Source organism: Cyanistes caeruleus, chromosome 4, assembly GCF_971803275.1.
Source record: "Cyanistes caeruleus chromosome 4, bCyaCae1.hap1.1, whole genome shotgun sequence".
In the NCBI taxonomy this organism is placed as follows: Eukaryota; Metazoa; Chordata; class Aves; order Passeriformes; family Paridae; genus Cyanistes; species Cyanistes caeruleus.
In genome coordinates, this window is record NC_141704.1 from 1838723 (window position 1) to 1865961 (window position 27239).

Here is a 27239-nt window from a genome sequence, read left to right on the forward strand (position 1 = left end):
TAATCCAGAATAAATAATCCAGAATAAATAAATCAGAAGAAATAATTCTGACTAAATAATCCAGAATAAACAATTCCAAATAAATAATTCAGGAGAAGTAATTAATTCAGAAATGCAAATGAGGTGACATCAAGCAGGATGCCATGAGGTCACACAGGAAATGCCCCATTAGCGAATTGCTTTTAATCTCAGCCTAATAAACCTTAAACCCAGCTTAGTTAAACCTCAGCTAAAGAGGGGTTACCCAGGAAAATTCCTTTTTCTCTTCCCTCTCCAAAGAGATCAAGACCGATGGACGGATAGTGGGAAGGAGTTTGTCCCTCTGAAAATCTGAAAAAGCTTTGCCTCAGGAGGGATGAAGGAATTTATCCTTCAGAAAAACGGGAAAATTTCACCTCAGGATGGACGGACAATGGGATGGAATTTGACCTTCAGAAAATCGGGAAAAGCTTCACCTCAGGACAGACGGACAATGGGAAGGAATTTTTCCCTCAGAAAAGTTTCACCTGAGGACAATGGGAAAGGGTCTTTCCCTCAGAAAAGCAGGAAAAACCTCACCTCAGGAGAGATGCACAATGGGATAGAATTTGTCCTTCAGAAAAGTGGGAAAAGCCTCACCTGAGGATGGATGGACAGTGGGAAGGAGTTTGTCCTTCAGAAAAACAGGAAATGCTTCACCTCAGGACAGACAGACAATGGGAAGGAATTTTTCCCTCAGAAAATCTTCACCTCAGGAATGATGGAGTTTTCCCTCAGAAAATCAGGAAAAGCTTCACCTCAGGACATTGGGAAGGAGATTTTCCCTCAAAAATGTGGGAAAAGCTTCACTTCAGGATGGATGGACAATGGGAAGTTTTTCCTTCAGAAAATCTTCACCTCAGGAGGGATGAAGGAGATTTCCCCTCAGAAAAGCAGGAAAACTTCACCTCAGGGCATACGGACAATGGGATGGAATTTTTCCTTCAGAAAAGTGGGAAAAGCTTCACCTGAGGATGGATGGGCAGCAGGAAGGAGTTTGTCCTTCAGAAAAATGGGAAATGCTTCACCTCAGGACAGTGGGAAGGAATTTGTCCTTCAGAAAAATGGGAAATGCTTCACCTCAGGAATGATGAAGGAGGTTTTCCCTCAGAAAATCAGGAAAAGCTTCACCTCAGGACAGTGGGAAGGAGATTTTCCCTCAGAAAAGCAGGAAAACTTCACCTCAGGGCATACGGACAATGGGATGGAATTTTTCCTTCAGAAAAGTGGGAAAAGCTTCACCTGAGGTTGGATGGACAGTGGGAAGGAGTTTGTCCTTCAGAAAAATGGGAAATGCTTCACCTCAGGACACAGACAATGGGAAGGAATTTCTCCCTCAGGAAATCTTCACCTCAGGAGGGATGAAGGAGGTTTTCCCTCAGAAAAGCAGGAAAAGCTTCACCTCAGGGCAGACGGAAAATGGGATGGAATTTTTCCTTCAGAAAAGCAAGAAAAGCTTTGCCTCAGGAAGGATGAAGGAATTTGTCCTTCAGAAAAGTGGGAAAAGCTTTGCCTCAGGATGGATGGACAATGGGATGGAATTTTTCCTCCAGAAAATCTTCACCTGAGGACAATGGGAAGGGGTTTTTCCCTCAGAAAAGCAGGAAAGCTTCACCTCCAGATGGATGGACAATGGGAAGGAATTTTTCCCTCACAAAATCTTCACTTCAGGAGGGATGAAGGAGATTTTTCCTCAGAAAAGCAGGGAAACTTCACCTCAGGGCAGATGGACAATGGGAAGGAATTTCTCCCTAAGAAAAGTGTGAATAGCTCCACCTCAGGAATGGATGGAGCTTTCCCCTCAGAAAAGCAGGAAAAGCTTCACCTCCGGATGGATGGACAATGGGAAGGAATTTTTCCCTCACAAAATCTTCACTTCAGGAGGGATGAAGGAGATTTTTCCTCAGAAAAGCAGGGAAACTTCACCTCAGGGCAGATGGACAATGGGAAGGAATTTCTCCCTAAGAAAAGTGTGAATAGCTCCACCTCAGGAATGGATGGAGCTTTCCCCTCAGAAAAGCAGGAAAATCTTCACCTCCGGATGGATGGACAATGGGATGGAATTTTTCCCTCAGAAAATCTTCACCTCAGGAGGGATGAAGGAGATTTTCCCTCAGAAAAGCAGGAAAACTTCACCTCAGGACAGACGGACAATGGGAAGGAATTTTTCCTTCAGAAAAGCAGGAAAAACTTCACCTGAGGACAATGGGAAGGGGTTTCTCCCTCAGAAAATCAGGAAAAGCATCACTTCAGCACACTGGAAAGGAGGTTTTCCCTCAGAAAATCAGGAAAAGCTTCACCTCAGGACAGTGGGAAGGAGATTTTCCCTCAGAAAAGCGGGAACAGCTCCACCTCAGCTCCGTAAATCCCTTCCATTCCCAGCTTTAAGGACAATTTCCCACCCAGCCACTCCAGCTCCTTCTCCCCCCAGGATTCCAGGGCACCAAAATCCAACAAAAACATCACTGGGAGAGGTTTGATGCAATTTGCCTTCTTGACCCTTGGAAAAAGCTGATTTTGTGGGTAAAACTCATTTATTTCACCCGACATCCAACAACCCAGCTGGGTACGACCCTGACCCTTGAAAAAATTTGTTAAAAATATTAAAATTTGTGTTTTTATGGCCTAAAAACACCCAAAAAAATGAGAATTCCATACAAAAAGAGGTTTTTGAGAGCCCTCCAAGGCACCTCAGCAATATCAGATTCCCAAAGGAGCTTGGAAATGTAGCTGGGCAGCATTTAAAAAGAATTTTCATGAACATTTCTATTCAAATAAATTCAAAATTTCAGCTTTAACAGAGGTCTGGTGTCACTGAAAAAACGTTTAAAAATTTGAATTAATTTTTAAACGCGACAAAATCGGGAATTGAACCGAAATTTTTGCTCCTTTGCTCCTGCTGGGAGCTGAAAGTGCTGCAGGGGGCAGGCACAAAATGGGAAATTTAATATGATTGTTACTATTATTATTATTATTATTATTATTATTATTATTATTAGTTTATTTCACACCATATTGAAATTTGGGAGAGGAGCAAACTCAGCTGGGCACGACCCTCAATTCAAACCACAGAAAACTCCCCAGCCCCCAGCAGAAATTGCCAAAGGAAGGGGTTGGAAATGTTGTAAATTCATTTTTAGGTGCTGTAAATTCACTTTCAGGTATTTTAAATTCACTTTTAGGTGTTGTAAATTCATTTTTACATGGCGTAAATTCATTTTTAGGTGGTGTAAATTTGTTTTCAATACCTTAAAGTCGAGGCTGTTCAGGCTGACGGCGTCGTCGTCCTTCTCTCGGCGCTTCCTTTTCTGTGAGAAACCAAACAAAAAGAGGGGTTTGAGGTCAGAAATGTAATTTTAAATACAGCAATCTGGAGATATTTCCTTTTTTTACATCCCCAGCTACGTGTAAGAAATTAAAAATTAAAAGTTGAACTTTTTTTTGTTATTTAATGGAACTTATCAGAAAAATCATCCTGTTCCAAATCCCAGGATTTGGATTATGGGCATTTCAGGGATTCAGAAGTTTTGGATTTTTTTTTTTAATTTTAATTTTATTTTTAATTTTAATTTTTTAATTTGAGCTTTGGGATCACCTATTCCTTAGGGTATAGCCAGCACAGAGCTCTGGCTACAGAATTCCTGCTGGGAATGTGAGAGGCTAAAAACCCAAGGAATTTTGTGGGATAAAAAAGAGATTTTTGACCTGGGAATTCTCAACAGAACCTTTGGGATAATGATCAAAGGCATCTGCATTGAGATTCCTGGTATTTCCAACTATTCCTGGAATATTTTCCTGGAATGTCTGGGCTTCTTTTTTATTATCCAGATGATGGAAAACCAATTGGAAAACCAACGGCTCACGAGTCACTCGTGGAACAAAGGAGCTGATTTTTAATCCTGGCATTTTTATCCCAATTTTCACCCTTGTCCTTTTCCCAAAGACTCAACTCCATCCTCTTCCAATTAATGAAGGAAAAAAGGAAGGAATGAAGATTTTTATACGGTGTCAATCTAAGTTTTGAGGTGAGAGGAGGAGTGGCCTCTCCCACTCCGAAATTCAAATTTCCCATTTTGGGCCCTCCCCCTGCAGAACTTTTATATATACTGAATATATTGATACTGATAATAAATCAATCCCTTAATTCCTGCATTTCTCACTCCATCCTTTCCCAGAGCCCTGGAAACCTTGAAAAAATGCAAATCCAGCTTTTCCTTTTTCTTTGGGATCAATAAAATATTCCAACTCGCTTCTTTCTCCAAACCTGCCCTGGCCACGCTTTTCCAGGTGATTTTTCTCCCTCCAAAAAAAGAGAATTCCGGGTTGTTTCTTTTTTCCAGGTAATTTTTTTCCCTCCAAAATAAATTTATGAGGAAAAAAAAAAACAAACCTGGAATAAAAACCCTTCTCTCCCAGCTTTTTTTTTTTTGGGATTTATTGGTTCCTTCTGGGGTGGTGAAATTTACATTTTTCCCATCCAGCTCCAGCCCAAACCCAGACACAAAAATGAGGCCAAAACGTTGTTTTGAAACTGGCGAGACTCAATTCCATTGGCTGCTTCCCCATTCTGGAGAAAATCCTAGACATCGCGCTCCAGAGCCAGCTGAGCTGTGCCAGAAGAGGAAAATTCCAGGGAAAACGGCTCAAATCCAAGGATTTGGAGCCATGGGATGGAAAAGCGACTGAAAAAATGGGGTTTTTCTCCCATTTTTGGGTTTTTCATTGTCTGTGATCCCACTCATTCCCCTTCTCCCAGCCCCCAAATCCTGTGGAAAAAATTCCTTTTCCCAGTTATTGAAGTGGGAAATTCTTCATCTCACAGCTCCAAAATTGTGTGGAAAAAACTCATTTTCTCAAATTTATTTAAGGGAAAATTCCCCTTTTCCCAGTTCCCAAATCCTGTGGAAAAAATTCCTTTTCCCCAAATATATTGAAGTGGAAAATTCCCCTGTGGAAAAAAATTCTTTTTCCCAAAGTTATTTAAAATGGGAAATTCCCCTTCTCCCAGCTCCTAAACCCTCTGGAAAAAATTCCTTTTCCCCAAATTTATTCAACACTCAGATCCAATTTAGGGCCTTTGTAAAGCAGAAACTTTAAAAAAATTAAATTGCTCGGGAAGGAAAATTAAAATATTTTGGGATTCTATTTGAACATGGAATTTGAAGGCTTCTAAGGGAAACTCCAGGAATTCATTGGAAGCAAAGATTTTAATTGGAAAAAATTCCCAATTAAATTCTCCTCCAGAATATTTGGTGTGGAAGGATCAAAATGGGATTTTTGGTGCTTTTTTGCCCACCTGGAATCAGAAACTTTAATGAGATTTTGGGATTGTGAAATTCACAAAGCTCCAATTCCCCAGCAGGAAATCCTTGGAAATAATAGGGAATAAAGGAAAAGATTCCAGGAGGAATTTTGCTTCCAGTTAGACCCAAACTGATTTAATTTATTTTTATTTTGTTTTTTAAGGATGATGTGGAACAAGCACTGATCATTCCCTAAAAATCCATCCCACTTTGGCAGGAATGGAAAATTCTGGTTTCTTCCCAATCCAGGTTTGTTTTCCAGCCTTTTGGCCAAACAGCTCCACAAATTATCCCATGAAAAGAGGATTTTTGGGACTGGTATAGGAATATTTGGGCAAAAATAAAGCTCAAAAATCTTTTAATTTGTGTTGTTGGAGCACAGAACTTTGAGATTTAAAAGGAGAATTTTTAAGGCTTTGTCGTAATTAAAAATTCTGGGATTTAATGGAGCTGAAAGTTGGTAAAATTCAGGAAAATTTGAATTTATGAGAATTCGTGGGTTTGGTTGTGCTGGCGGCTAGATCAGCTCATCCCAAAATTCCAGGGGTATGGAAAAAACTTGGAAAGTGGAAATTTTCTGGGTTTGAGGATGGAATTATCACTTTCCAAGGGCAAGAGCTCCCAATAAAACCAACAAGTTCCTCTGAGGAGTTTCTCCACACCAATAAAATCCAGATTTTTTTGCACTTAAGGAATAAAAAAACCCCTCATTTTATATCCACACTTTGGAACCCCTCAGAAAATCAGGAATTCAGCAAGGAAAAGTGTCCAGAATTCCCTGAATCCCTGGGTGCAAAAAGCAGCTTCTGGCTGAGCTCAGGAGCCTGGAAAACTCAGGAATTAGTCCAAGGAAAATGTTGATTTTCCTTCTTTTCCAGACTTTTCACCTCGGGATTCCTGATTTTCCTTCCTCTCAGAATTCCTGATTTTCCTTCACCTCGGAATTCCTGATTTTCCTTCACCCTAGAATTCCTGTTTTTCCTTCACCTTGGAATTCCTGTTTTTCCAGCTGTTCCACTCACCAGGGTGAAATCCCAGTGTGGGCCTGGAGTCAGGAATGTGAAGGAGCTGCCTCGTCTCAGAGGGTACCTGTGAGCAGAAAAAATTTATTATTATTATTATTATTATAATCATCATCATCATCATCATCATCATCATCATCATCATCATTATTCTCATCTTAGAGGGTACCTGTGAGCAGAAAAAAAATATCATTATTATTATTATTATTATCATTATTATTATCATTATTCTCATCTCAGAGGGTACCTGTGAGCAGGAAAATAATAATAATTATTATTATTATTTTATTTTTATTATTTTTTTTAATGTCAGAGGGTACCTGTGAGCAGAAAAATTATTATCATTATTATTCTGCTCACAGGTACCCTCTGAGATTAAATAATAATAATAATAATAATAATAATAATAATAATAATAATAATAATAATAGTTTTATTATTATTTAATCTCAGAGGATACCTGTGAGCAGGGAAAAAATTAATTAAATAAAAACAAATTATTATTATTGTTATTATTACTATTACTATTATTATTAATTATTCCCAGACTGCTGCAGAACTGATAAATTCCATGTTTTCCACAGCTTCCAGCACAGCCAAGACAAGGAATGGTGAAGTTTTTTGGGAAGGAGGAAGCCAAAACATTGCCAGAATTCCCCACCAAAACTTGGAATTTTGGATTGAAAATCCTGATTTTCTCCAATCAAAAGGAGCTCTGTGCAAAACTTCCCACTGGGAATTGCAGGAAAAACTTTTTCATCCTGAATTCCCAAAAAAACCCCTGAAGGATACAACAGAAAAATAAAAAATAAAATAAAATAATTTACAGCCTTTTCCCATTTTGACAAGGCAGCCTTGGAGCTTCCCATAAAATTCCAGCCTGGAATTGCACTGGGAGATTTCTGGGATCAATTCCCGATCCGGGGAAGTCGAGGCACACACAAAGGACCCTTTGTAATCCCAATTTTGAACAAAGCTTTATTGAACCAGCCCCACCTGAACAAACAAATTCCACTCCCAACTTTCACTGTCTGCTGGATTGAAGGAATTTTTTTTCCAGCTGGGATTTTTTTTCCCAGGATTTGTGTCTCTTGTTGGGTTTTTTGTGGATTTTGAGTCCCAAATGGATTTTTTTTTCCTGCTTTTTTTTTTTTTTTATGGGATTTTGGCATCTCCTGCATGATCCTGAGATGGATTATGGAAAATCTGGGAATATCAGAGGGTTGCAAATCCTTTGAATTTCAGGGATTTGCTGAGGCATTGTTAAAAATTCACCTCATAAAGTGCTCAACTCCTTCCTGTGGGAATGGAATTCCCATTTTTCCCTTCGTTCCCAAATTCCAGGGCAGGAATGTGTCTGATCCCAAATGGGCCATGCAAGTTTTTCCCACTTTTTTATTTTTGTGGGGGAGATTTCCTCCTTTTCTTTCTGGATCTCCTCCTCTTCTTCATCCTGAGATCCCACGGGTCACACAAAAATCTGGGAATAACGGAGGGTTGGAAATCCTCTGAATTTCAGGGATTTGACTCCCTTCATTCCCAAATTCTGGAGAAGGATTTGATAAATCCAAGATTTCAACTTCATTCCCAAATTCTGGAGATGGAATCTGATAAATCCAAGACCTCAACTCTCTTCATTCCCAAATTCTGGAGAAGGATTTGATAAATCCACATTTCAGGGCCTGGAGGGGCTCCAAGAGAGCCAAGATTTGGGAAAGGCCTGGAGGGACAGGACACAGGGAATGGCTCCAGACTGGAAAAGGGGAATTGGGGTGGGATTTGCGGAGGAATTCCTAGTTGGGCTGGAATTCCCAGAGCAGCTGGGGCTGCCCCAAATCCCAGGAATGTCCAAGTCCAGGCTGGACATCAGTGCTTGGATCAACCTGGGACGGTGGGAGATGTCCCTGCTGTGGGGTGGGAACTCCAGGGGCTTTGAGGTCTTTTCCCACCCAAAGCATTCCATGATTTCCTCTTGAACAGTTTAACTGAGGAGCCGGATGAGAAGGGAGAGAAGCAGAAATGACGATGAGGATGATGACGATGAGAATGACGATGAGGATGATGATGACGACGATGATGAGGTCTCATTCCACCCCAAGCAGTGGCACCGGGCCTGGGGTGCTTTTCTCTCCCTGCAGCCCTTCCAGATCCCGGCTGAGTCACCCGCCAGATCCCGCGAGGATCCTGACTCAGGGCCGCTCAGGGGGCAGCCCTGGCACGGATCTGAAGCTGGTCCAGGTGAGTTAAAGGTCACGGACGATGATCTGGAACGATCCTGGAAGCTTTCCCTGCTCCTCACCCTGAGGAGAAGCAGAGCCGAGCAGCGCTCAAAACACTCCATGATGGATTGACCCGAGCTCGGAGCGGCCTGGCTGGGATATTTTAGGATCTGAAGAGAGCAAAATAAAATGTTTTTACACTCTAAACGTGGCTCTGTTTACTGGGAAGCTGCTCCAGGAGGAACGTCCCTGCTGGCTCAGGTTGTGCCGTGTCCCTTCCCTGGAAAAGATCCTTGAGGATTCCGCGTGCAGCAGAATTCCTGTGTTTGGGGTGGGATGAGCAGCCAGATATCCCAGCGGGAGCACAAAGTGTTAATCAGGGCAGGCTGATTCATAGCCCGGAGTGATTCAGGAGCTCGGGGTTACGGGAAGGCACAGAAATAAAAGTTTGGAGATGTAAAAAAGTCCAGGCAAAAAAACAAATCCCTCCAAACTTGGGGCAACCTTGTACAGAAAAGAACAAACATTCCTGTTTTGGTACCTTCTGTTTGCTTCGAGAAATGAAATGTTCCAGGCTTTTTTCCCAGCAAATGACACTGCCAAGAGAAAATCTTTCTGTTCAAATAAAGATAGCCACGCTGACGATCCCTAGGGAATATTTTTAACCTTAAAAGAGAGAATTCCACTGGATTTTCAAGCTGGAAAAGCAGCTCTGGATACCGAGAGAGAAACCCTGAATGCAAAACCCGTTTGGCAACATTGCAGAGGAGGAGATGTGGCCCCAATAATCTTAATAGAGGAAGTTTGGGTAATTAATAGATAAGGAATTGATAAAGCGGGCAGCGAAACGCTCATTGTTCCCCACATTCCCTGGATAAACAGCGGGATCCTCCTGCCAGGATCCTATGGAAGCACTCAGTACTTGGCCAAATTTGTCCAGGGAATTTCACCTCCGGGTTGATGATTTACCTCAAGAGAGAAGTTCAACGGCGCTGTAAAAAAAAAAAACGCCCACAAATCTTAAAGCTATTTGTCAAAAAAAACAAAAAAAGCAAATTTTTCTATCGAGCCTGACGTTGTTCGTAATCTTTTCATTTCTTGTCTTCACCTGCTGCAGGTTGGGGTTTTTGTACTTTGGATTTTGCTGTTTGGTTTTAAGAAAGAAGGAGGGGAAAAAGCCATAAATGAGATTTTGGGGTCAGCAAGAACTCTAAAGAAACCACAAAGAGCTTCCAAAAGTCAGAGGTTGAGGCAGAGCAGAGCAAATTCCCATTAATGTCGTTTTTTTCCCTTTTTCCTGTAAATCAGCACTGCCCAGTCAGCATAATTCCACAGCCTGTCCTCCTTTTTTTTTCCTTCTTTTTGATGATTTCTCCAGGAAACTGCAGAAACACTTTGATCCGGCAGGATTCTGAATTTTTTTGGAAGTTCCACGAGAAATTCTTCAGGCTGGGCAGCAATTTTATGTTTCCTTTCACTCTGATTTCCAACCTCCTTTTTTTTTTTTTTTCTTCTTTTTTGGTGTTTTCAGAGCAAAATGTCCTTAAATATAAACCAGTTTTAAGATGATGAACAGAACAAGAACAGATTAAAATTAGTTTGGTTTTTTTCCCCCTAACAATCAGCGAATTCTGCTTGGAATGACAAGAACAAGAAAGCTCCACAAAGAATTTTTGAATTTTAATTTAAAATTAAAATTTTCTGCAGGGAGGGTGGGAAAAAAAAAAAAAAAGATTTTCAACTTATTAAAGTTGATCTTGGAAGAGGCCTCCCAAGCTGTGTGCAAACAAAGCCTGACTCAGGGCACTTAGGCTGGGCTTATCACGGTTCCTTATCTTGCAAAGCTCCAGGGGAAAAGCTTTGCTTGAAGAAAACTCGGTTGACAGACGTTTGAAATATGTAAAATCAAGACAGAAGGACTCAATATTTGAATTTTGAATATTTTGAATTGAATAGGAAAATGGTGCTGGTGAACCCAGGCTGGAGTGGGATCATTCCAGCCCTAATTAAATAGGGAACAAATTAGGATTAAATAGGAATGCTGGGTGGCTCTCTTGAAAACTCCAATAATTTGCAGGTTAATTCCAATTTAGGAATTCCAGCAGGCTCAGCTTTCCAACGGGAATTAAACAGGGATGGGATTGAGCAGGAGCTGAGAACTGCCTGTACTTTTCTGGAATTGCCGTTTTTTTGTTCTTTTCTCTTGGCACCAGCTCTGCCTCTCAAAGGAAACGCCTTCAGACGCTCCGGGCAGGTTGGAATTAGAGACAGAACATTGGATTTGTGGTCAGTTTTATGGGATTCAGCACAGAATCAAACGGGAAGAGCGATTTTCCAGGCAGGAGGGTTTGTTCCTGGCAGGTATTGGAATATCCTGGGATAATCACCCTCCTGACCACAGCAGCAGCTCCAGCTGAGGGATCAGGGATATCTTCCCACCACACACTTCCCTTCTGATCCAAACTTTTTCCTCTCACTTCCCGCTCTGCTCCAAGTAAATCCAAAGCTCCTTGTTAGGGTTGACAGGCAGAGCTTTCCAAAGGATCTTTCTGGAAGGACACTCAAGGCTCCTCTTTTCCCAATCCCTTTCCAGGTTATTCCCATGTTTGTGCTTCAGTTAATGCAGAGCAGCTCAGCAGTGACGTGAACCAGGTAACAAAGGTCCTTTTTTGTGGGAATATTATCCCAGGGAATTCATGGATGTCCCAGCTCCACAAACCTTGGCACTGGCAGCAGCAGAGGGCCCACATGGAAACTGAGAGCTGGGAAAAGTCTGCAGCTGCACACCTGGAACTGCCACCACGCTCCAAAATATCCCAGAAATCTGGATTCCTGGGAAAAGCCAGGAATCCTGGAGGCCTGGAGCCCTCCATGAATCCATGGCCAAGCTGAAGGACAGAGCATCAGTGGGCAGGAGATGTTGGAGGGCCTCAAAGATCACCCAGTGCCACCCCCTGCCATGGCAGGGACATCTCCCACCATCCCAGGCTGCACCCAGCACTGGCCAGCCTGGCCTTGCACATTCCAGGGATCCAGGGGCTGCTCTGGGAATTCCATTCCAGCCAGGAATTCCTCAGATCCCATCCATCCCTGCCCTCTGGCAGTGGAAGCCATTCCTTGTGTCCTGTCCCTCCAGGCCTTGTCCCCAGTCCCTCTCCAGCTCTCCTGGAGCCACTCCAGGCCCTGGAATGTGCTGGAAGCTCTCCCTGGAGCCTTCTCCTCTCCCACTTTCCTTGGACACTTCTGGGGATCCAGGGGCAGCCACAACCTCAGTTCCAGGGTCTCACCACGCTCACAGCAAGGAATTCCTTGCTGACATTTAACCTAAAGTTCCCCTTTAATTTGAACCTCCTGATGCCTCAGAGCATCCTCAGCCCTCCCCTCACCAAAAATCCACCTCATCCATGGTTTTTGGGGTTTTTTTTGGGAATATGGCAGGAATAAACTCCCCTCCCCATACAGGCAGAGAACTCCGTTCCCCGAGCAGGTGAGAGAGGACTATGGCAATAATCCAATCGCTGGAAAGAGGAAAACTTTCTCCTCGAATGAGAGAAAAATGAAAGCTGCTGACGGAAGGAGCATCATCTGCTCCGTGAGTAAGCACATTCCGAGGATCTGCCCACTCCAGGAGCTGTTTGTGCTCTCCTTTCCAGGGCTCTGATGCAAACGCTGAGGAGGAGGAGGAGGAGAGGAGGAAGGGAGGGCTGAGGAAGAAGCGATGCAGCTGCTGCCAAAATATTTTGCTCCTCAGCATCTACGCAAGGTCTGTCCCTGCTGCAGGAGCAGCCCTGGCCCAGGAAATGCAGAGCCTGGGATCCCAAAAAATCTGGGTGCTGCAGGAGCAGCCCTGGCCCAGGAGATGCTCCCAAAGCTGGATCCCAAAAGCTCCCAAAGCACAAACCTGGGTGCTGCAGGAGCAGCCCTGGCCCAGGAGGTGTTCCCAAAGCTGGATCCCAAAAGCTCCCAAATCTGGATCCCAAAAGCTCCCAAAGCACAGATCTGGGAACTGCAGGAGCAGCCCTGGCCACGGATCCCAAAAGCTCCCAAATCCAGATCCCAAAATCTCCCAAAGCTGGATCCCAAAATCTCCCAAAACTGGATCCCAAAATCTCCCAAAACTGGATCCCAAAATCTCCCAAAACTGGATCCCAAAAGCTCCCAAAGCACAAATCTGGGTACTGCAGGAGTAGCCCTGGCCCAGGATCCCAAAATCTCCCAAAGCTGGATCCCCAAAGCTCTCAAATCCAGATCCCCAAAGCTCCCAAATCCAGCTCCCAAAATCTCCCAAATCCAGATTGGGGCGCAGCGGGCCCCTGTCAATCAGCCCTGAACGAGGAGCTCGGGGCTAACCCCGCTCATTAAAGGCACAACAGAAATAAAAGCCCAGGGCCAGGAGCAGATGCCAGAGCTCGGCTCCTCTGCTCGGGGCTGATCTCATCCGTCAGCCCCGGCCTGCAGCAGCTGTCCAGGCTCTCCTGTCACTCCTGCAGGGACCCTGACACCTCCAGCCAAGCATTTGAAGCCGCCCCGAGGCGCCTCTCTTGCTGCAGAGGCTGGAAAGGATCCCTGGGTGAGGCTCAGATTTAAGCAATCGGCTTTTAGGTGAAATGAATCTCGCTTAGGAGGCACCAGCTCCTGAAATTTCTAGACGTAAAGTTCATAAATCCATTTTTGTCATCCTAGTGGATAGCAGGTACTTGGAAAGGCTTAGAATAAAGCATGACTAAAGATTACTTAAAATAGTTCTTCAGCAATTTTAGTTCCAAGGTCAGGAAGGGGAGTTCTGTGGTCTAGAAAAATCAACGGCAGCACAAAGAAAATCCAAAGAAAATCATAAGAAAATCATAAGAAAATCCTAAGAAAATCATAGGAAAATCCACAGAAAATCCAAAGAAAATCATAAGAAAATCATAAGAAAATCCAAAGAAAATCAGATTTATTGATGAGAAGGGGTTAGGAAATGCCATGAAGGAAGGTTGAGGAATCTGGAGAGTATCCAAGGAGGAAAGAGAAAGGAAGTAAATGTTGGAACACAAATCCCCCCAGGAAAGCAGAGTCCTACAGAGACTGCACTGGGCGATAAGGAATTTTCACGGAGTTTTTATGGACCAAAGTGAAACTCTCTGGATGATTTCACAAACCCTGACCCTTCCAAATTAACTTTACCTAACTTTTCCTCATTCCCAATCAGCCTCTCGAGGGCTCCATGAGAACATTCAGGTTTTTGAACATTTCCAGACGCTTCAGTGGGATTCAGACATCCCCAAGTGAGCCCCTTCCCCTGTGATCCCTATTTTGAGCCTTCCCTGGGGACAGAGGAATTCCAAGTGCCCACAAGCCCTGGGAGCCAAGGAGGACCTTGCTTTAAATCCAGACAACTATTTTGAGTTCTTGTGGGAACCGAGCTTGATCCAATAAATATCAGGAGTTATCACACGAGAACCCACAGGAAAACACACACTGAGTGCCGACAGACACAAATTCCCTTTTTAGTTCCCATTAAAAATGATCCAAAAGGCAGAGTTTTTCCAGTTCTGTAGAAGCCATAAAATTCAGTGGGATTGAGGTGGGGGGAAGTCAAATCCTATTTTTTTCCTGCCAGTTTCAGTGGTGGGAACACTCCAAATAAACTGATTTCTGCTAAAAGTTATCCTGGTAACTCCAGGATGAGACTGGATAAAGATTGGAAAAGAAGATACAAAAAAAAGTCATTAAATTTGTCAGATAAAGCTGAAAACCCCAAAAGCTTTGGAGTGAAGGAAAAAGGAACCTCACAAAAATCAACCTCGTCCTATTTAGGGTCAAAATCTTTGTTGGGAGCAGCACCTGGAGCAGAGGGAGCCTCGTTCTTGGGGAAATTCACCTCGCTATAAAAAGCTGCCCTGCATTGCTGAGGGGGATTAGCAGTAAAAAGAAACGGGGCCAGGGGTAGATTTTGGCCAGGAGAACAGTCTGGGAATCCTGAAAGGGAAAAAAAAAATGGGAGCTGAAAGGAGCAAAAAATAATCAGAAGAGAGCAGGGAGGCAGGAAATGGCTGCAGGGTGGAGCTGGGGATTGAAATGTCGCTGCAATTTACGGGGAAAAATGGAAGAGAACCAGGCCTGGGTGGGTGGGTGGGTGGTGAAGCAGCACCGAATGACTTCATTTTTTAAATATTTAAACATTACAAGGAGCTGAAGGTGCAGTTTGCTCTGACAAAAGAGTTTGTTTAATGTTTTTTTTTACTTTCTGAGGCGCTCTAAAGGTCAAACAAGCGGGTTTGGAGCGCCAGGGCTGGGGGCCAGCAGCGGTGACCTGGGCTCAGGTGACGCCCCACGAGAGCTCCTGTGCTCAGCAGCCTCTGTTTAAATTCATTTCAAGCACTTTCCTTGTGTTTAGATAAGATAAATTCTTCTTTTCAAACTGTTTTAACCTTGAACTTGGAGATTCCTGGATTTCCTTCTCCTGCAGCGTTTCTGTTGGAGTTTGGGGAAGGTGTTGGGAGTTGTGTCTGAGCTAAACCTGCATTCACAAAAATCAAACCAAAATTCATTTTTCTCAGCCCTCCCTACCCCCTCTGTGTGTGTTTGGGTAATTCCTGATTTTCCTGTGACCTTCCTCTCGTCAGGAAAATTAACCCACAAACACCAGAGCTTTATTTCCAAAAAGGAGACAGTAAAAATCCTTTTATTTAAGTAAATGGAGAGGCCACGGGGTATTTTTGATTAGTTTTCCTTCCTGATGGGAAAGCAAGAGAGGAAAATCAGCTCTGCAATCATTTGGTTCAAGACCTGGATGGATTTTGCAGCTTGAGATCCCTTTTTTTTTTCCTCCTTAACCTAGACATGGTGGAAGCGATCAGGTTTCACTCAAATTCTCCTTGTGGGGATGAAAATCTTGGAATTTTTTTTTTTCTTTTGGTTGTTTGCCCATGGAGGTTTTGGAGTCAGGAGAAGGAACAAAGGGGGAAAAAAAAATAAAAATAAAAGAGCTTGAAACTCAGACAAAACAAGAGTGAAAGATTAAGAAATGCAGGAAAATGCTGCAGACGAGGAACTGCTGCCTCCAGGGAGAATTTTATGGAGCCTGGCAGGGAAAAGCAGCTCAGAGGCCAAAGCAAAAAACACGAGGGAAAAAAAAAGAGTTCAGAGCCTCTCATCTCTTTCCACGGCAGAAATATAAATACACCTGAAGTTTGTTTGCAAGTTTGAATCAGAGAGTAATAAAGAAGTTTTATTAAAGCCTTACAGTAATTTCCAGTTCTTACAACAAACAAACCAACCACCCACCCACCAAAGAAATCTCCCAGTACAGGGGGAAAAAAAAAGCAGATTATTTTTTTTTTTTAAGAGAGGAGAAAGTCTGCTAGACATGGCCATAGGAAAACCATCATTAAATCTCCCTCAGCTCAACCAGTGGTTCCTCACGTTCAGGAGAACATTCCTGGACAGTGAGCAGGAAAATTAAATCTGTCTGTTGGAAAGATTATTCACAAATACACAAAGAAAACAGATTTAAGTCGCAGAACAAGCTCAGAGCTGCCCCCCTGACGTGGATGAGTGACAGTGCAAGAGCCTCGCCTCGAGGTGATAATCACTAAAAAAATTAAAATTAATCATCTAAAAACCCCAGGGGGGTCTTAGGGGTTCAGCAATATCCAGGGAATTCAGCGATATCCAGGGAATTCAGCGATATCCAGGGAATTCAGCGATATCCAGGGAACTCAGCGATCCTGCTGCCAGGATCACAGCGCAAAGTCCCGCGGATCAAACAGCAAGGTCGTTTGTGAAGTAATCTGAGTGCAGGTCATTAATTAATTAATTAGTTAATGCTTCCAAGTGCTCTGGGTAATGTTTTTCAACCAGTTCAGGTTTGGGGTTGGGAGGGATCTTAAAAAAATTCCTCCAATTCCATGGGCAGGGACACTCTCCTCTATACCAGGGGGCTCCAAGCCCTGTCCAGCCTGGCCTTGGACATTCCAGGGATACTGAGACAGCCACAGGATGAGTTTAAGGGACTCATGAACACAACTGGAATGAAAAACAATCACTCCTAGGTGTGAAACCCCTCAGATTCACTGGAAAAACTTTGTGTGTGGAGCTTTAAACTCAGATTGAAAACCTCTTTAAAGCTCAGTTTAAAGCGAGCCAAGCTCTGGCGCTGATCCCTCTCCCGGAGCCAGACACGGAGCAGTTCCAAAGTCTGAAGACCTTTCTGGGTGTGTGGGATGGAAATAATTTTAATTACACTTTTATGCAATCAACTTTTGTGGTCTCTCTGATGCTGTTGGGATCAACAAATCTGGGGCTCTCACCAACCACCCAGACAAACTTTTGCTCAGGAGCTGAGGAACGCTCCCAGCCCACCCACGTGCTCAGAGCCCAGAGCATCCCGGACACCTTCACCTGCTTCCCGGTTTTTTTCCCTTCCCCAGGTGACCCTGGAGTTGTAAAGGTTTAGTTGCAGCCAGTGGGGATATTTAAGAATATTTAAAACCAAGTTGGAGAGGATTTGGAGTGAGCTGGCTTTGTGGAGGTGTCCCTGCCCATGGGAAGAGGTGGAATGAGATAAGCTTTAACGTCCTTAAAATCCTTTGGGATTTTCCAACCTGAATCTTTGTGTGATTCCATAAATATTAATTCAGTGCAGGAAAAGAGGAAAACAAAAAAAACCACCTTGAAGTATTAAGGAATTATTTTCTTTCAGGCTTGCTGTGTTTCACTCGGTAAAAACGAAATCAATCCCAATTATTGGAAATATTAAATCTTTGACTCAAAGCAGGAGTGAAATTCCAACGCTGTGGTTGGAAAGGAAAAGCTCAGATTCCCAATCCGGTGGTGACACCTAGAGGGAAAGGAAGGGAATGAAAAAGGAATTTTTGTAAAGCTCTGGAGTCCTCCAGTTCATCCCTTGGAAGGAGAAAGCGCTCCAGGAAAAAAACCAGAGGGAAAAGGCAGAAGCCTGAGCCTCTTCCCAAAGCTCCTGGGAGGTCTCTGCCTTCCCAAGGAGCTCCTGGTTCCATCAGCGGGATGCAAACCTCAGAACCTCTGGAATAATGCCCAGGAAAAGGAATCCAGTCCAAACCTTTCCTATGAAACCTCACGCCCCACGCTCAAGGATGGATCTCCAGCAGGTTTTTTTGGGGGTTTTAAAGCTTTTCTTTCCCTCTGTGAAGGAAATGTTTCACCTCAGAGACATCAGAGACTCCAAGCCCATCCCAGCTCCACAGGAATCCAGCCTGGTGCTGTTTATCCCTGGAATTGCCTGCAGGAAAACTTGGGCTGGAGCTGCTCCTCCACCTCCACTCGAGGTGGAGCCCACCTGGATTTGCAATTCCAAAGAGATTTTTGGCTCCACGCCTTTGTTTTGTTGTTTAGTCTGGATTTTCTTTGGCTTCACCAAAATAAAGGGGAGCAGAGAACCACCCAAAGCGGTTCTTGGAGGACTTGTAAATGTTTAATTTTATAAAAATTAAAAATTGCTTTATCTTTTCACAGCATAAATCTTTCATTTTGAGAACTCCTTGACAAGCACGAGGTGCTGCTGGAGGAGATAAAAATAAATCCCCTTGTCCACCTGGGATCCATCCAAATAATTGGAATAATTGGAGGTTTTTTTTGTCCTCACTCTTAAAATCACTGGGAGAGCCTCACCTCACTTGGATTTCTGGGCACACTTCAAAGGAATCCAAAATAAAATTGCTGTGATCGAGCCTTGCCTTCCTGTCCAGTCCCAGCTGCAGCTGAAGGTTTGGGCAGATAATTAATAATAATTAATTCCAGTTAAAGCAGCACCTTTAATGAGGTGTTTCCCTCCTCTCCAGGATGTGGGAAGTGTGGGAGCAGCAGAATCCGAGAGATTTTTCCTGGAATTCCAGGTGTGAAGAAACCCTGGAATTATTTTTATCTCTCACAGCAAAGGATTGAAATTCCCCAGCTGAACCAACCAAGGGATTTTAATTGAAATTAAAAGGAATGGATTTAGATATGTAAATATTCCTAAAACTGCAGCTGCTTTCCAGGAAATTTGTACAAAAATATGGGAATAGAAAAGCTTAAACTTAATGATCATTTAATTACTGATCATTCCTTCCCAGTCCTGGTATCCAAATAATTTCTGTAATAATAATAATAATAATAATAATTATTTAATAATTATTTCCATATATTATTGTTTTATTTCTGCTTTCCTTTCTTGGGCATTTTGAAAATTTCCTTTAATTTTTGTGGTTTGATGTTCCCCAAATCCCAAATTTCCTGCTGTTCCCTCAGGTGAGAGCAGAGAGGTAGAAATGAAAGTGTAAAATTCCCACAGGAAAAGAAAGTGTAAAATTCCCACAGGAAAAGAAAACGAAGGAAAAAGGAAAAAAACAAATCCAGAAAATGCAAAAAGTGATGGAAATCAAATAGGGGTGAAATTTTCCCAAATATCCAGAGGGGAAATTCTTATAAATCAGCCAAAATGGGAAAATGGCAATCAAATTTCCTGGTACTTGAAATGAATCTGTTGTACAAAGCAGTTTAGGGAAAAATCATGGAATATTCTGGTAAAATCAGAGAATTTACTGGGAATTTTGCCATCAGTTCCACTGAATTTGCTTTTATATCTTAGCTCTGTTTAAAAATATTATTTTTTTGGGGGGGGCGGGGTGGAAAAATGCCATCAAATAAACACAAATCAGGAAATGAAACAGCGACAGCAATTTCAGAGTACCAAAAAAATGTCTGTAAAATTGGGTGGTTCCAGAGTTATCATTTGAAAATCTAAATTCTGGTTTTTTATACCAAGATTCCTCCCTCATTCCTGAATTTCCAGTCCCTGGATCCCAAATTTATTCCCACAAACAGCACCATCCACTAGAACTGCCAAGAGGTCCTTTTTCCATCATTATCATCTCATATTTTATTTATATATAATATTTATATATAATTTATTTATTTCTACATTTTATATAGAAATAAATATATATTTGAAATTATCAACCCCAAGTCTCCAGCAAAGACGAGCCCTTATTGAGGAATTCATTTCTAAAATTAAACCAGGTAAAGACTGAGGAAATCTTTATTTTCAGGCAATAAAAATTCCCTATTCAGCTTATCCTGAATATTTAAAAAAAATATATTGGTGAAACAAATCCCCTGATATTAAAGAGAAAAATTAAAGAACAGCATCACCCTCCTGAAGACATGAGGAAAATCAAGAGGAATTTTAGCATTTCTCTTGTGTTAAAGAAATTCCTCCTGGGAAGAGAAGTGTGGCGGATTTATTATTTCATAGGAAATTTTAAGAGTTGGGAATTCACTTTGGATTTCTGGGAAATGGTAATTTCCTCCCATCCTGTTCCCCAAAATTCAATCCAGAAGGAGAAGGAACATTTGGAAATCCTCTAGGTCGGGTTTAACTCGGCAGAACTTTGGGGAGACAAAATAAAAACCCCAAGGAAATGAAGGAAAAATTCCGAATCCAACTCAAATTAAAGCCTTGGTGTGATGTGGGATGGGAACCGAGCGTTCCTCAAAATTCCAGAGGCCAGAGCAGCAGGATTTTAGGGATTGGGTGCTTTTCCCTGGAATTTCCCTGGAATATTGAAAGCTCTGATATGGGAAAAGCCTGATCCAGGTGGAAGCTGAAGTTGTCCCACGATTTTTCCCCGGATGGAAGAGCAGGAAAATCCCGTCCTTTTCCCATCATCCTGACCAAACCCCACAATTCCTCCTCCTCTCTTCCCACCTTTATTTGTTTCTCTTCACAAACTCATCAGTTCCAGAGGTTCACAACATTCCTGCCAAACCCAGGGTTCCACCAATCATCTCCAGGAGCAGAAAAGTTTGGATGCTTTCATTTCCCAACCCCACAGGAATTTGCTCAGCTTCACCTGAATTTATTTTCCCTCTTTTTTTGCGTTGGTTTTAAAGCCTTTCAAAGAAGGCAAACAGCAGGAATTGCTGGAATATTTCAAATATTTAATGGAATGTTTCAAATCCAGCAGCTCCAAGTCTTTTGAGAAGCCAGGGACACAGAGATCCTGATGATTTGAGGTGCTGCCTCCACATTCCCAAAGGGAATTTTTCCAATTCCTTTTTCTCCACGAGGGAATGAGTTGGTCTGTGGCAGGGATAGACGCAGCCTTTCCTAAACTCAACTCAGAGTTTAGCTAAGCCAGGCTTGTATCTCTGCTTTATTCTTGATTTAAAGGCAGGTAAAATTCTGCATGTTTTCTTGGCAAACCATGGAGGAAATAATTCCCATTAATGGATATTTTCTGCTTTGGAGCATCCCTGGATATTCCCTGACTTAAAAAATTCCAGCAAAACCATTCCCATCATTTGGGATCAGCCATTTCTCCTGGATTTTGAGGATCAGGTGATTTTTTTTCCCCTTTAAAAGCAGCAAGGCCCAGTCCATAAAGCTCTGGTGCTGTTTTTGAGACTTTTTATCTCTTTCCACAGCGAATTCCAAGAGATTTGAGATCGGATCTGAGCTGCCAGACTTGCTCAGGGAATCTGGGAATGTGTTTGGGATGGGAGAGCACCAAGAAAACCTCTGTGGGTTCTGTTTTGGGAATATCTCAGAGCTCTGTTCCTGTCTGAGCAGGAAAAGTTTATTTTATAGAATTTGTATATTTTTATTATATTTATTTATTATATTTATTTAATTCCATATTTTATATTTTTAATATTTATTATTCTATTTAATTCTATATTTTATTGTATATAAATTGTATATTTATTATATTGAATATTCTAATTCTATATTTAATATTATATAATTTGTATTGTTTTATTATATTTATTATATTTAGTATTCTATTTAATTCTATATTTTATTTGATATCATCTGTATATTTATTTATTAAATTTATTTATTATTCTATTTAATCCTATATTTTATATAATTTGTATATTTATTACATTTATTCTATTAATTATATTTTTATTATATTTATTTATTTTATTTAATTCCATATTTTATATCCTTTGTATATTTTTACCATATTTATTTAATATATTTATGATTCTATTTAATTCTGTATTTTATTTTGTATAATTTGTATATTTATTTATATATTATATTTATTTTTCTATTTAATTCTATATTTTATATAATTTATATTTTTATTATATTTATTTATTATTCGATTTAACTTCGTATTTTACATATAATTTGTGTATTTATTTATTATATTTATTTATAATTCTATTTAATTCTATATTTTTTATATAATTTGTATATTTTATATCATTTTTTGATTCAGAAATACTATTTTAATCCCCCTCAGACACCATGAGAGCAACACCCAGCTCTGCTGCACTTTTGATTTATAAATTCAATTTATTTTTATTAAGAATTACTGCAGCTCCTCACAAGGAAAACAGGGAAAAATCTTCCCTGGGATTTTTATTTCCCTGGATAAAAAACCCCTCAAGGGCTCATCCTCATCCCCAAGGACCATTTTTCCATTTATTTTTTATTTTTACACCCTAAATTCATCCCCTTTTGGAGATATCCCATTCTGCAAAGCATTAAATTGAAAATATTAATTAAAGCAGCACAAAAAATTGGATGTTGAGGATAATGATTTGTGAGGGAAGATAATAATTCGTTAAGTGTAGCTCCACTTCTGCTTTACAAGACAATAACGAGCAGTCTATCATCAGCATAAACTAATTAAAAGCCTGGTGTTAAGATAATTAACATTTACACCGAGGGAAAACCATTCCTGCTGCTGCTGAGTGCTTTAAAAATCAGATTTTACAGCTTTGGATTTTTTTATCCTGTTTTTAGCTCATCTTTCTGATGAGAAAATTCAATTTTTTCCAGCATTTCCAAGCACTGAAGAGATTCCACAGGCAATTCCTGTTATCCAAAGGATCTGAAATTATCCTCCATGTTATAAATTACTCTGCAGTTTTTGGCTTTTGCTATTCTAGATTAGCTTTTGCAAATTATTATTAATTATTAATTAATAATGTAATAGTTTGGAATCACTTTTAACTGGTTTTGATAAAATTTGTCAGCTTTTTTAAGTAATGCCCTATCCAGGGGTAGCTCATAGATTTATATTATATATATATTTATACATAAATACATATAAAAATAAATATATAATAATAAATATATATTCAATATTAATAATAAATAATATACACATATAAATACATAAATATATAAACGATATAAATATGTATTTATATATAAATATATAAAATGTGTATATAACTGTAGTTTATATATTTTTATATAATTATAAAATTATATAATAATTATAAATATATAAATGTATAAATATATATTTATAACAATATAAGAAAAATATATAAAATGGATAAATACATAAAAATATATAAATACACAAATATATCAATATATAAAAATATATAAGTATACAAATATATAAAATATATAAACATATATGTATGTTATACACTACATATTAGTGTAATAAACAATCATTTAAGCTTTTGCAAAATATTTAAATAATTTTACATTATAATGTTAACTTTTGCAGAAACAGCTGATGCTTTTATTTTTATAACTAAAAATAGTAAAAATAACTCCGATAAGTTTGTAGAAATAACTAAAGCTGTTCATATAATTAAATAACATTAAAACCCACACAAATAACATAAAAAAATTAAATTTTTCCTGATATTTACCCTTTGACTATCAATAACTCCCCTTTTGTCGTTGGAAAAAAATAGCATAGACATTGTAAAAAAATGACATATACATTTAAAATAAAATATATAAAAAAATACATAAAAAACCATACACAACTCCCAAAAAATCAAATTGATATGATTATACAAGTCAAACCTCAATAAAAGTTTAAATCTATATAGACTTCATCAATAAATATTTAATCAATGCAATTAAAAAGTATATTAATAAACTGTTATAATAAACCAAAGTGCAGCTACAGCTCTGCACCCAGCACTAGAAAAAGTCCTATTTTATCCCTTCTTAAGCTGTTAAAATTTGAAAAACTATAATTTCTCACGTTCAGCTTGGTTTATTAATTTCTGTTAATTAACATTTCCCACATCCTAATAATAAAAAAAAAAAAAAATCCAGGAATTATTTCCAGAGCTGCTCACACCTGGAGGAAAACATCCAGAGAGGTAAAATCAGGATTTTGTCCCATTTTATAGGATTTTAATAAATCCTGGCACTCAAAATGTAGGGAAAGAGAAAAATGACTTGAAAATGTTTTACTGAACAGGAAAATAAAATCAGCACAAAGATTCCAGTCAAATCCACTCAATTTTATGGATAATTTCTTCCCAGTTACAGGAATATTGTAGAATTCTTGCCCAAGGAACAAGGGACACAAGTAGGGTTTAAATATTTAAAAAATCTTATTTTTTTAAATTTTTGTAAGCAATTATTCCACTCAGTTGTATGGATAATTTCTTCCCAGTTGCTGGAATATTGTGAAATTCTTACTCAAGGAACAAAGGACACGAGTGAAAACTATTAATAGAATAATATTAATAGAACTAATAATATAAACCATTATTTGATTTTTCTATTTTTTTAATAAATTATTTCACTCAATTTTAGGGATAATTTCTTCCCAGCCATGTTCCAGTTGCTGGAATATTGTGTAATTCTTGTGCCAAGAAGGAACAAAGGACACAGGTGGGGTTTAAACACTTAAAAACTCTTATTTGACCTTTTTTTTTTTTTTTAAATAAACTTTTGATTCCCAAAGTATCAATAGTATTTTACAATAATTTCAGGCTAAAATATGGATTCATAATTTGGGATACTTTGGTCTCCTGGGAATTGGTTGGAACCTCTGGAAGAACAACTGCTTGCAGTGACTGTTGGTTCCTCACATTCCACAAGTGCTTTTTGGGGAAAAAAACCCCAAAAAAAACCCCAGAGAATTGGAAACTTTGGACATTTTCTGTAAATTTGAAGCTTCCAATTATTCTCTTATTCCAATTATTATTAAATGCTGCCACATTTTAATCACCCCCTTCTTCAGGAGAGGAAAACTTTGGAGTTTGGGTGAACTTTGATGTGATAATGGCAAGGAAAAAGGGTTGTTTGTATGGGTGGTGAGGCTCTCAAGCAACCCTGGAAAATCTGCTGGAAAAGAGCTTTAATCACAGCCAAGATCAAGAGCAAACAAACATTCCTGGCAGAAAAGCCATAATTAAGGAGAAGAAAGGCAAGAAAAGCATCAGCATCAAAAGCACTTGGCCCTGGCAGCGGTGTTGGGTCAGTGGCCAACAAACAACAGCTTTTAATGGGATAAATGTAGCAAGTAAATCAAAATAAATTGAGTTTATTGCAGCTTGTGCAGGTGATCAGGGATGATTTTTAAGACTCTGACTCTTGAGATGCCTCGTTAAAGCCCCACAAGTGAACAACAAATTCCTTGCTGCTGCTCCAGAAATAAAATTGTCCCTGACAAAATTCCTGCATGGAATGAGTGGGTTTTGTTTCACGTTAAAACTCATGAGTTGACACCAAAAAATTCTGCTTTTCTCCCTTCTTGGTGCCTGCAAAGTGAATCCAGCAATACCACAGCCACAGGGAAAGGTGGAAGGGTAAATTTGACTTTTTTAAAAATCAAAGCAACTCCCCAGTGAGGCTGAAGGGTTTGGGGACCCCACCTCGGGCAGCAGCTCAAGGGTGAGAATTTGAGAAAAAAACCCAACACAAAGCTCTGAGTTCTTCTCCTGCTCCTTTGGCAGCCTCAGGGTTATCCCAGAAGGAGCTGCCTGGCCTGGCTCTCTCAGCCCTGAGCATCTTTTCCACCTTCCATCCTCTTGTGACCTTCATAAAAACGCTTTTCATCCAAAATCAGCCAATTAATTGGGATTAATCTCCTTGGAATTGATGTTTCTGCTGGCTCTGGAGAGAGATAAAAATCAACTTTCCAAGCTCCAGGCTTCTCCCAGCTGGAAGGAGAAGCTCCAGAGCCATTCTCCAGGAAAAATGTATTCTCCAGGAGTGACTGGGGCAGGAGAGAGGACTCAGCTTTATTTCCATGGGTTCCCTCAGAAAGCTTCACCTGGATTCACCTCCAAATTAGAGAAACTGGGAAGTTGGGAGCAAGATTAGAGAGCAAACAAACAAATCTCAAGATAAATGGTGTTTTATCTGTCCCAGATAAAAGCTTTTGTCATTTTTTTGTTGTTATCTCCTTGCAGCAGGAGTTGAGGGTGGGGGAAAGATTGAGAGAAAAACACTCAGCCACTTGTTGTGCTGCTAGATTCCAGGGAAAATTCTGGAAAAAGAGGGAATATCTTCTTGGGAAAATAATTTTTTATTTTTCCTTCTCTGGGCACACCCTGCAGCTTCCTCTGCAATTATCTCTCACTTTTAAACCTGATGCAAGAGCAGGTGCATAGCCAGGGGGGGAAAATGAATAAAAAAAGATAAATAGAAAATGAGAAGATGTGAAAAGCAACCCTCAGCTCAAACATTCCCTGTTCATAACTGGGTGAAGTCACTGTCTCCAGCACCGTCTCCTCCTTTTTTAGACACCACAAACAAGAGGCTGCTACAAATTCTCAGTGCCTTCCCGGCCTCCCTCTCTTTTGGGAGCACCAGGAATCCTCCAGCAGCACCGCAGGAGTGCAATTTGATGCTTTAAAAATACCCCACTGAAACAGCAGATTCCAGAGCGCTGGGGAATGCTGCAGCCCCGAGAATTCGAGGCTAATAAAGGGAATTACCTCGCCCTCCAACACTGCTGGGTGGATTTAGGGAATCGAGAGGCTCCCCAAGCTCTGGTTGTGCTTGGACTGAGATTTCAACCTCAGGCTGCCCAAATCCAGGGTCAGGAGATAAAAACTCCTTCATGGATGTGGCACACACACTCGGGGTTGAGGCAAAGAAGCAGGGACTGAGGTCACTTGCTGTGCATTTATTGAATATATTTATGGTTTAGCAGGGACTTTAACTTTGCTTAAATCCCAGTCAGACCCTTGAACATAAAACACAGATTTTGCACATTTGGCTGAAGTTTAAAATCCAACTGCTTCCAGATTTTTGTATTTTTTTAAATTCAAACAAACAAACAACCCCTCTGTCACTCTGTCCTAGTTTGACACTGCCCCAACAGCTGCAAGGATTAAAGAATTTAAATTCTGTTATTGGTTGGGGAAGCAAACAGCTCAAATGATGCCAGTTGGGATTTGGGAGATCCCATCTGGATACTGGGAACAGCTCTGGGTTTCCCAGTACAAGGAACAGCAACTGGAGCAAAAAGATGCTCAGGATTAATAAAGGGACTGAGAGCAGGGGGCTTGGCCTGGGACAGGTTAAAAATGGTTCAGGGAAGGTAAAAAAGGGATTCTTCAGGGAAAAGTAAAAAAGGGGATTCTTCAGGGAAAGGTGAAAAAAAGGAGATTCTTCAGGGAAAGGTGAAAAAAAGGAGATTCAAGTGCTGTCTACACGATCTAAAAAGGAGATAAAACCTTAAACAGACCCTTCCACATGCAAAAGCTGCAGCATGGAAAATTTCCAGGGAATACAAGGAAAACTCTCCCCCAGTGAGTGGGATCAAGCACTGAGAGGTAAGAAAATCCCTGTCCTTGGAGGTTTTTAGAGCTCACCCAGCCGATGCCAAGCTGACCTAAATTTGAAGCTGGGCTGGAGATCTCCCAGTTACATTTTTTATTATTCCAAACAAGCCTCAAGCAGCAGCATCTTGAGCTGCTCTGCATCACCAGAG

At 40.5% G+C, this 27239-nt stretch overlaps 1 protein-coding gene across 1 annotated transcript in view; it reads right to left on the bottom strand.

The window, feature by feature from the left end:
- Positions 1-27239, bottom strand: part of NET1 (neuroepithelial cell transforming 1) — a 49527-nt gene that overhangs the window by 20644 nt on the left and 1644 nt on the right. The window contains exons 2-3 of the mRNA XM_086886331.1: positions 6344-6410; positions 3267-3326 (exon numbers count right to left, since the gene is read on the bottom strand). Coding sequence (XP_086742457.1) covers positions 3267-3326; positions 6344-6410 — 127 coding nt within the window. The remainder of the gene's footprint in view (positions 1-3266; positions 3327-6343; positions 6411-27239) is intronic.